General features: G+C 39.7%; 1 protein-coding gene across 1 annotated transcript; it reads right to left on the reverse strand.

The window, feature by feature from the left end:
- Positions 1-135: 135 nt before the first annotated feature.
- Positions 136-10,062, reverse strand: efhd2 (EF-hand domain family, member D2). Its single transcript, XM_004570909.5, has 5 exons — positions 9,912-10,062; positions 9,512-9,813; positions 4,556-4,703; positions 4,307-4,441; positions 136-2,917 (listed from the first exon to the last, which is right to left on the reverse strand). The coding sequence occupies exons 2-5, from the start codon at positions 9,796-9,798 to the stop codon at positions 2,786-2,788; spliced, it is 702 nt and encodes a 233-aa protein (XP_004570966.1). The 5' UTR covers positions 9,799-9,813; positions 9,912-10,062; the 3' UTR covers positions 136-2,785.
- Positions 10,063-11,818: the final 1,756 nt, after the last annotated feature.

Below are 11,818 nucleotides of genomic sequence, written 5' to 3' on the forward strand. Positions count from 1 at the left end.
CGTGGCGCTCTCAGTATTGCATACTGGGAACAGGAAATACTCAGACGGGTATAATCATAATCTAATTGAGACAAATTTGTCCCAGCAGTCAGCTAATATGACAAATTCTCAAATTTAGATAAATATAAGAACACATTGTTGACTTAAAATGACATTTTATTGGTATTGGGGTGAGTGTAGTAAACTAATAAGACAAATAGAGGAGGAAAAAGCAGTGATGCTGGCACATTTGGGAAGAACTGTAACTTCAACTGATTGGTCATTTAACAATGATTTCCTTATCTGTTCATCTTTAATCTGACGTTATCATGGCAGTTTACCTGGTAAGAAGTAAACCATCTTCCTTACGTGGTTAACCCGTAAGGTTTGTCCAAAGTTGCCTGGATAAGCCAAAATCCTGCTCTGTAGTATTTGGCTCTGGTGAGTCATTTCAACACGTTTATAAACTAAAGCATTAATTTCAGTTTATTAACTGTGTGTCTATCATGTCCTTCCTGATGCTGAAAAACAAACATTTTCCAAAGTACAGGGTAAAATTGCTCATACTGGAGATTTCAAAACCTTATTCTTTTAAAATGTGCATGCAAGTATCCAAGCTGGGTTTTTTCAGCAGTTTAGGTTGTTGGGTAATTTTCACTTTGTGCCCCCTAATACCAAATGATGGCTGCTTCCAGCTGGGTAAAGGCACCACATAGAGCACCTGTGGGAAGTGATTTGGTGTTTTTTTTTTCTCCCAGCTGGATGGCAGGTTGGACGAAACACAGCGTAGCTCCATTAGATTATTTTTCAACAATGTGCCTCATACAGTATAAAACAGCCTCTTTAAAAGTATTAATGCTTGTACTACACTAAAAGAGCTGCAAAAGCACAACAGTAATCCAGCTGTTAAACATGTCATTCCAATTGAAAAAAATATTTAAGAACCAATCTGTTTCAATAGTCCCGTATGAAGAATAAGAAAAGTATATGAACAAATCACTTAACTAGACGCCCCAAAAATACTTTACGAAGAAAGGGCATTGTATCAGAATTACATACATCTTGCAATCACAGTTCACATTATAAGCCATGTAGGACAGTAATTTGGAAATGTGAGCAGAAACCCATACTAACATCATGAATACGCACCTCAGACCATAAATGATTCATGTGAACAAATGTCACACGATAAATTAAGTCTTTTTAATCAAAATATACCAGGGATGTGTATGAATAAATGAATGCTAATTCATTTGAGAAAAAAATTTAAAGAGTAATTTGAGTAGGTGAACTTAGGCTGTAGCACTAAGTTTAACTTTACTTCACATATTGGAAGTTTAACAGAAAAAAAAGAAAAGAAAAAATGCAATCAACTAATTTAGCAACGCAAGAATTATAAAAATAAAATAAAAATTAAGAACACAAACACACAGGCCTAGAGACTGCTCGACAACCCAGAAACCAGCGATCGCAGTATTCCCCAACCAGTCTGGGGTGGTCGCTGGCAGTAGTTAGATTTGTCACAAAGCCTTGTATAAGGCTTGATTATTATAAGTTTACTGGGCTCCACTTGGTTCCAAGTAACATATCCTTTGCGAATCATATGGCGAGTGTGGACTTCAAAGAAGTATAACCAGACAGCTCAGCCATGATGTCTGCAGCTGTCCGTCTCCACAACAGGCTTTAGACTCTGACGGAGACGATGACTGATTACTTATTCCTGTTATACAGTCTGCTGCCTGGAGCGCATGTTAGTGCATTAAATTCTCCACAGACGAGTCTGTGTGGTCACAAAAAAAATCTGGCAAGTGCCCAGATGTCTGCTTGGCCCCCATCTGATGATGACATTTACAGAGCTCTGACCAATCACCTGTGGATAAGGTGATGCACTGAAACCTTCCTTGTGATTGGTCACTAACAGGTCTCTACAGTCTTACATCGTTACCTTGGAAGAAACAGAGCTGTCTACTAAAAGCAAACTACTTGCCAAGAAGCAGTGAAACTGTACAAGGGTGACACAACTTAGAACCAGACGTTCAAAGCAGAAGCTGCACCTTTGAAACATGTTTTAACATTAAGGCACAATTTTTATCAGTTTTTGGTTGCGTCACATTTTTAAGTTTCACTACGACTTGGTGAGTCGCAGTATGAACCAGGAAAGATATTTATATGATACACACTTTATCATGAACCTGGTTTTTGTTCTTATGCCTTTCATTTACACTTCAGGATAAATCATTTTGATAGTCTGATGGCACATGTGGTTAAATCAAAGCAGAATACAGTAAGGTCACATCATTCACAGCGGTTAGCAGCAAAGTTGGTGAATAAAACAAAGAAGGCTGATTGAATGAAAAAAAAAAAAAAAAAATAGTGCTACAAAAATATTACCTAATTTCTAAAATAACTTCATTTTAAATCTCTGTAGTACACGAAGCATGACACTAAGGAATGATGACCACTACAGCTGTCCCGAGGCTTCTCAAGACCAAGTTACAACCCTGGTATTGGACCATACGACTCTTTGTGCAGTAAAAAAAAAAAAAAAAAAAAAAAATGTAGAGCATTACATTGAGTGTCTCTCTTCTAAGACTGTGCAGTACTGAGTGTGGAAATTATGACAAATGTTAGAACTGTGTTTAGTAACTTGAAATTTTGATGTTTAAGAGGCTTAAGAGACTGATTTTAAGAGGGCAATACTGATATTTCATATTGTAGGATTTCTATTATTATTGTTAAGACTAAGAGTCTTCAATCTACCAATTTGAAAACTGACAGCATTAGTGATTTAAAGGTCTTGAAGGAGTTATTTGAAAGCTGACTGCAGTTCTTTGAATGCGGCTCGTCTTTGTTTCTGCTCCTCAGCTTGCTTTTTCTTGACCTCTTGTTCCTGGCGGATCTCTGACTCAAATCGGTTGGATTCATTGATGGCCTTGACCTGTTCAACAGAAAAACACAAAGCTGCCTTAGTAAAGAAGTGAGAATCACAAAATAAAGAAGAGAATCCTCTGACCTCTAAACAACAGCTTTCAGGGTTTTCATCAATCTACTATTAATTTGTACCTTTAGTTTTTAATCAGTGAGTGAAACGCATACACATGTGACATAAATGCTGAGTCATGTCAAGATGAGGTGATAGACTCAACCACTGGAAAATATTCTACTTCCTTGCTTGAAATGCTTTTGCAGCACATCTTGGATTACTGCCAACACTTATTACCACACACCAGTGTGTGAATGGGTGGATGACTGGATATGTAAAGCGCTTTGGGGTCCTCAGGGACTAGTAAAGCGCTATATAAATACAGGCCATTTACCATTTATTACAAAGCACAGTCCAATCAGTAGCAGAGGATCAGTTTTTCATATTGGTGTGTAGAACTCACACAGTCAAACTCACACAGCCACTAATCACAACGTTGCATGTTAAGGCAGAGATCAACAACAAGGTCAAAAAATAAACACATTAAAAGTAAGATAAAAAAAAATAAAACAAGGAGAAATGTCTTAAAATGAACAACTACAGGAAGATTAATCTACACGAGGTCTGTCAGCTTTAAGCGACCTGAGGTACGAGGTAACGGCCTGAGACCAACTTCCTGAATTCAGATGACAAAACATGTCCAGGATGGATAATAAGGCAGAGGCCAGCCACCCTTTGGAGAAAGCTCATATCTGCAATCTCATCCTCTCAGTCACTACCCAAAGCTTGTCACCATAGGTGAGGGGCATAGATCGACTGGTAAATCCAGAGCTTCGCTTTTACTCAGCTCTCTCTTCACCACAAGAACCGATCCTCAATCGGTGAACAAGACTCGGAGATACTTAAACTCCTCCACTTGGTCAGGGATGAGTTCCTGCCCCAGAGTGGGCACTCCACCCTATTCAGCTGAGGACCATGGATATAATAATACTTTAAATATTTTCCAAGGGTCTCTTGTGTTCAATGTGGAAACAAGATTGCCCACAAATAACGCTCTCGCCAAATAATTAGTCTTGATTTCAATTATTTGTATTTTTTTAGGAGGTGCAATGCATCCCTGTTTCTCTGTGCCACTAATGAAATGATGTGTTTTTCACTAGAAAGTTGGGAATCATCTGGTTCAAATTTCTGTGTAGAGTTTGCACAGTTTCTCTCTGAGTTTGCTCCAGGTACTCTGGATTCTTCCCATAGTTTAAAGAAATACATACTAAGTTAATTGGTGATAAACTAAATTGACAAAAGACGTTGATGAAAGTTAAGTGCAATGACGAGGTGACATGCAATGATCAGAAAGACTAGGAAAATTCTATAGAATAAATCCTACTCTATTCCATTTCAACTTACTTTAGCTTCAAAAAAGGTCTTGGCTCCTTTGACCCCCTCTGTAGAGACGTCAATTTCAGAGAGGCGAGCAAGGGCACAGAGGCCGCTGTCCTCTGCCAGCTCTCCTGCTGCTGCCTTCCTGAAAATCAGTAGGAACTGTGGAAGACAAGAACAACAAACAGATACTGATAGAACAGGAACTTCGATTCTGACTCTGAATTTTAATTTAATTAAAAAAAACAAAAAAAACAAACAACTCTCTTGCTTCACCTCTCTGAAGCTGAGCTTGTTGTCGAGGTCTTCATCCACCTCTTTGATCATATTCTTCAAGCCGATGTGCGTCTGCGGAGCTCCAAGCTTCTCCATCATCAGCTTCAGCTCCATTAGGTCAATGTAGTTGTCCTTACCAGCATCATACCTTGACAGAATTAAACAGAAGAACAACTGTTGCTACATTTGCTGAAAGAGTTCATGCTGGTTCTGACAGAAAGATGACAGAATACGCAGTGCATCACAGTCAGGGAGGAAATTATTTGAACCCCTGCTGATTTTGTAAGTTTGTCCACTAACCAGTCTACAATTTCAGTGGTAGGTTTATTTGAACAGAAAAAAATCCAGAAAAATGCATTGCAAAAAAGTCATAAATTGATTTGAATTTTCATGAATGAAATAAGTATTTGATCCCCCATCAATCAGCAAGTTTTCTGGCTCCCAGGTGTATTTTATACAGGTAACAAGCTGACATTTGGAGCCTTTTCAGCTCGTTACCTGTATAAAAGACAGCTGTCCATAGAAGCAATCAATCGATCCAGATTCCAAACTCTGCACCATGGCCAAGACCAGAGTTTTCCATGGATGTCAGGGACAAGATTGTTGACCTACACAAGGCTGGAATGGGCTACAAGACCATCGCCAAGCAGTTGGGTGAGAAGGTGACAACAATTGGTGCGATTATTCGCATATGGAAGAATCATATAATAACTGCCAGTCTCCCTCGGTCTGGAGCTCCACACAAGATCTCACCTCGTGGAGTTTATGATAATAAGAACTGTGAGGAACCAGCTCAGAACTACTCGGAAGGAACTCCATCAAACATGGAGGTAGAAACGTGTTTTGGGGGTGTTTTTCTGCCAAGGGGACAGAACAACTGCATCACATCAAAGGGAGGATGGATGGGGTGAGAACCACCTTCCTTTAGCCAGGGTACTGATAATGGGCCGTGGGCGGTTATTCCAGCATAACAATGATCCAAAACACACGACCAAGGCAACAAAGGATTGGCTCAAGAAGAATGTTAAGGTCAATATTAAGGTCTCGGAGTGGCCTAGTCAGTCTCCAATCCCACAGAAAATCTGTGGAGGGAGCTGAAGGTTAGAGTTGCCAAACATCAGCCATGAAACATTGATGTCGACGAGTGGGACAAAATCCCTCCTGAAATATGTGCAAAGAAAAAAAAAAAAAAAAAAAAAAAAAATCTGACCTCTATGATTACCAGCAAAGAGGGGCAGCCATCTGGCATAGCCGGTTGAGGGTAAAAGAAGACAACCAGAGATTAATAATAAATAATTATTAAATGCAGAGTGGTGGATAAGCTAGGGATGTTCCTAGTGATCAATCACTTTGTCAACTAAACAAAGAAAAAAGTTTTAGTCGTCTAAAACTAGGAGGCACTCAGATATTAAGGTGCACTTGAGAACCGTCTAATAGAGCATATGAACAAACTAATAACCAAAGGTATTTAAAACTATTTATCACATTTTTCAGTAATGACTTTGTCGCACCGTGACTTAAATGAGGGGCTTATCTGGAGTCAGGTCCAAGGGGCAGCAGCAGGGAATGAGGCGACATTTGGTGAAATGCAGAGAAGGCTGGACATATTGCTAATCCATCACCCAATGAGCAAGTGGTTTGGTGATGGTGGGAAGGAAAAACTCCTTTTTAACAGGAAGAAACCTCCAGAACAACCAGGCTCAGGGAGGGGCGGGGCCATTTGGCGCAACCAATTAGGGGTGAGGGGAAGAAGACAGGGGCAGCAGGGTGGCACGGTGGTTAGCACTGTTGCCTCACAGCAGGTCCTGAGTTCAATTCCACCATCAGGCCGGGGTCTTTTTGTGTGGAGTTTGCATGTTCTACCTGTGTTTGCATGGGTTCTCCCACAGTCCAAAGACATGCACTTAGTAGGGGATAGGTTAATTGGAAACTCTAAATTGCCCATAGGTGTGAATGCAGGAGTGAGCGGGAATGTTTGTCTCTGTCTACGTGTTAGCCCTGCGACAGACTGGTGAGACTTGCAGGCCATACCTAACCTTCCTGTATACCAGGGGTGTCCAACTCGAGGCCTCGAGAGCCGGTGTCCTGCAGGTTTTAGATCTCACCCTGGGTCAACACCCCTCAATCACATGATTAGTTCGTTACCAGGCCTCTGGAGAACTTCAGGACATGTTGAGGAGATCATTTAGCCATTTCAATCAGCTGTATTGGATCAAGGACATATCTAAAACCTGCAGGACACCGGCCCTTGAGGCCTGGAGTTGCCCACCCCTGCTGTATACTGTGCCAGCCACTTGGTTATGGCATTGCTAGGGACATCGTTACACAGCCTGCACCTGGTTTCTTGCCTGGTGTGCTAGAGCCCAGCCTCTATCAATCTTGTGCTTAGGGCTTGTTCCTATCTTTCATTCCAGCCATTGGTAGGATTTCTCAATATCAGCCACTTCTTCTATCTGCTGATGCTGCATGCCGTGCAGGGGCTTGTCCTCCTATGATGGTTCCTGTTCTTGCTCCTCTTCTTTCTCAGTTTCAGCTGCCTAAAGTATTCACTAAGCACATAATCAGTTATAGCCATCTTTCTGATGTACTCATGGATCTTTGTTCTGTGGTTCTGAACCCCTAATGTGTTTTAATTTGCTGTAAGAAGAGACATGGTGATATTCATAGGGGAGCACAGTTAGGGGGCAAGTTAAACATGCACTGGAGCCTGGAATAGGAGGTATGCCCACAGGGAGCAGAAACTGAAGGAGTGTCAGAAATAGTTGTTGACTAATTGACTTTGTTTAAAAATAATAATAATAAAAAAAAAAACCTGACAGATTAGTTGACTGCCAAACAATCCTTAGTTGCAGCCCTACTCTGCACCTTACTAAATATCCCCTAAATAAGTTAAAATTACATTGTTAATTTGTTGTACAACAATCTCATAAAAGCAACAAGATGAAACATGTTGTTAAAACAAAGGTTTTCTATGGAATTATGTTTCTTCACCCTGAGTTGCAAAAGAATTTAACTTTCTCCGTCTCCAAAAAGGAACACCGTTGATGATAACTGTAACAAATGTGCAGTAGGGGGAAGTGGCACACACCGTTTAAACTAAACACATTTACACAGCAGCTTATCAGTTCAAACTGGAATGTTTGAACTGATAAGAACTAATCCATTAGTTCTCACAGCTAGAATTACTCATGAATGGGGAAACGTCTTCTCAGTTTTTTAATCAATTTAGAGAATCCTGCAAACATGTAGTTGTTCCTTAGTGTGTTAAGAGGGTAAATACACTGTTAAATGTAATTAAACTGTTAAATCTTAAACTAACTGTTAAATTGCAGTTAATGTCAGAGTAGAACACTTGCATGTACACGCCAGCCTCTATCAACTTGTATAGTGGGTGCAAGTTTTCTTCCTGCAACATACAAATGTGATTTTGTTTCAGGAGAATGTATTTTCCTTATGTTGATGGCATGAAAATGTTTGGACATTCTGCAAAATTACGTGATTTGATTACGTGACCATCTCACAAAAAAGCGGAACAGCACCCCCATCGTGTTTCTACGTCAGTACGTCCGGTCATTTCATGTCATTTTTAACCTTCATTGTAACTGCATCCAGTTAAGGAGAGCACCACTCTTTAAACAAAAATGTTTTTAACTCCCAAGACAAATTTACAAGAACAAACTGTAAAGCCCTGATGTCTCAGGAACAGTAAAGAGTTTATGCCGTAAGCAAAAAGCACTTAAGTGGCCTAGACAGGCCGAGACAAGATAGAAACTTGAAGAATCTGGGTTGGGCATTGCAAAGAAGCAGCCATGACTTGTGAACATGCAAACATTTCTACCCCGATCTGATTTTTACTGTACTACAAAATTCTTAAACTATGTTTTCTTTGTTCTTTTAAAACAAAGTAGCAAAAAACAAAACTTGATAAATGTTATGAGCTTGAAACAATCTTTGAATGTGGTGTTGGAATGACCATGTCAAGATTCTTCCTGCTGAGAATTTTAAATGTGATTTCTGGCATTTGCAGCAGGCAAATGGCATTTAGTTTAATTACATCTAAGAGAAGACGGACAGTTCTACACTACATTTCCAAAACAGGGCAACTCAATCAAAATCATCAAGGATTAACATTTCAGAGGAGGCTGCTGCAAAGTACATTTCATGAAGAAAGACTAGTTGAGTTTACTGAAATTAAATGTTTGCAACATCTGGAAGAGGGTTCAGGCCAGCACACGTGAGACTGCCATGGGCTCCTGATGTCTTCCATAGGCAGAACTTCCTTTTTATTTCAGGTAAATCTCTTATTTGCAAAGACGCATAAAATGAGGACTGGTCTCCTAATACACCTCATAACGGTCAGACCTGCATGTAACAGGTTATTAACAAGACTCATGCAAAGCTGTGTTTGTGGTTTAGCCATTTATAGTCTTCTGTAAAACAACATTACCATTAACTGTAAATAACAACTAATTATCAGTCAGCACTATGTCAGACAACAACAACTAAAAATGAACTTCTTAACCTGACTTGAGTTGCCTCCATGTTTCTTCTTTACAGTGATGATGTGACATTTTTTTAATTGTTCTTTTGCAAATGTGTGAGTGTAGGCATTACTGTTCACCCTGGAAATCACATATGAAGGATAATGCAGACAGCCAAAGAAACAGCGCGCATATATCTATATCCATATTTATATCCATAGGGAGGAAGACAGACACAGTTGTTTATTCTGTCATTTGTAGTAGATGGATAAGGCAAGTTATTTCCTGTTTAATTACGATTTGAGCTACACCAGCAAACTGTCAAGTCAACTTCCTTAATCTCAGTGCGTAATCTCAATGCTACTTCCTTGAAAACCAGTGCCCAGTAAAATGACATTAAAATGGGGGCAGCGCTGTCTATAGGCATTTCCAAATTATAGCTCAATTTAACAGGGGGATATTGTGAAACACTCACGTTTTGAACAAAGTTTCCATATCTTTGATCTGCTTTCGAGAGAACTCTTTAAACTCAGTGTAGGGGTTGAAGACCTTCATGCTGGGTAGGGAGTGTTCACCAATCCCCTCGTTCAGCTCTTCTCGCCGCAACAGTTTAGCGCCCAGCTCCGAGTTTGCGTTGGCCGTATTCGCTTTCTCTTCCGAACCAGTGTGCTGTCCGGGAGCATCCACGGCGACAGGATCCTCGGATCCTTCTTCTATCTGCAGCCGACGGCTGAGTTTGGACGAGAGCTCATCTGTGGCCATTTTCAAACCAGGAAACTAATAATCAAGAGACGGACACATGTCTGATAAACGTTTTACAGCCAGAGAATACAGAAACAATACAGAATGTATGTCAAAATCACAAAAACACTCACCTTTCTTTATTTTTCTGTCAAATAATGCAAAGTTAACATAAATATCTCCACTCCAGAATGTACAGGACGCCAGATAACTGTTCAGTACGCTGTCACGTTTATCACCACACCTTTTAAAGTGGCAGTTAGCGTAGTTGTAGGACGGGCGTGTTTTCAGACTGTCGTGCTCAGAAGCCACTAAAGCCTTTTAAGCCTCGAATAGTGTCCTGAATTTTACAAAAACACAGGCAGCCCCTGTGTTCTTTTCTTTAAAAAAAAAAAGTAAAAGAAAAGAACATTAAAACACACCTGGCTGTATTTCATTATCTCACCATGTTGCTCCACTCCTGCGTGTCTTCACCTTTCTGCACTCCTAGTTATCCTTCTTATCTATGTTTTATTTATTAGTTTTAATAACATAACATCCGACAATGTACCACACCGGGAAAAGTCCCATAGTCCTTTTAACCAATGGGAAAAAATGACTTATGATTATTTTAAACGTAACTCAAGCAATAAACCAGTGTTGTGTTTACACATATAAACAACTTAGCAGAGAACCAATTTTGGAACTTGTAACTATGGTACTGACGACAAACAACACATAGTTGTTCCACTTTCTTTAGCTGAATGGTGTTATCTCTGGTATTTCAGTTTGACAGGCGTTAAACGGTATTTTTGCACCAACGAGTTGATTTACAAAAAGAACTTGGCATATCTCGGCCTGGTGTGCAGTGTGAGCTTAAAAGCAAAACTGCCCACTGCACACAAACAAATAAACAATAATAAGAATTGTAAGACACACCTAGACACAGTCAATATGTTCAAATTTGCTCATTTATTTACACAAGCTTTTCCACGGCACAAGCCTGTGAAATGACATTCACTACCCATGTGTATGCTTTGCACACTTTGTTTCTCCTTCGCACAGCATGTCCTGCTTGCGCTGTCACACTCCCACTCTCCTCTTCCACAGACCAGCTTCTGACACTGCTTTTTAGCCTCGTCATAAGCTGCTCTGCCACCTACTCTCTTACCAGATACTAAAAATAAGGGAGGCATGATTAGAAAGATAGTCCAATCTCACTCATAAATGTAGACATTAAAATACTTTGCAAAGCCCTTGCAAGAAGATTAGAAAAACTCACTCCATTCATAAATACATGCTGATCAAACAGGTTTTATCAAGGCAGACACTCAGCCAATAATACACAGAAATTAATTAAGGTAATAGATTATTGCTTTGATTCATTATTCATAAATTGGATCAAAACACTATACAGCTCTCTAAATACATCTGTTAAGACAAATTATGTTACATCCCAGAGCTGTCTAAATCTAAAGAGGTGCACCAGACAGTGGTCCATTTTCATCAAACCACTAGCAGCAGCAAAATGTAGATATTAAAGGAATTTAAACTGAAAATACAGACCATAAGATAAGCCTATATGCTGATGATGTATTGCCTTTCCTTCTGAAGACAATAACATTCATAGATAAGTTCTCATCCATATCAGACTACCCCATTAGCTGGAGTAGATCAACAGTTCTACATCTGAGCTGCGAATTTCAGAACACCTCCACCAGTCCACTACAATTAGGTAACATTAGATAATTAGGTATAGATTTTTCGACCAGGCTCTCACACTTGGTACAATTGAATCATATTCTCCCACTAAGAAGAAGAAGAAGATCCCACGCATTGGAATACTTTACTCATATCACTCATGGGAAGAGTCGCACCACTTAAAATGATGGTTCTGTTTCAAATAGACAACTGGTTCTTGCTGATCTCGAATAAACTCTTTACTGCCTGGTTTAAGTCACTAGAAAAAAACCATCACGTATAAGTTTGAAAACTCTATTAAAGCCAATAAAAACCAAAACAAACAATGGTGGTCTACAACTACCAAAATTGTATTACTCCT

This window comes from Maylandia zebra, linkage group LG20 (genome assembly GCF_041146795.1).
Source record: "Maylandia zebra isolate NMK-2024a linkage group LG20, Mzebra_GT3a, whole genome shotgun sequence".
NCBI lineage: Eukaryota > Metazoa > Chordata > Actinopteri > Cichliformes > Cichlidae > Maylandia > Maylandia zebra.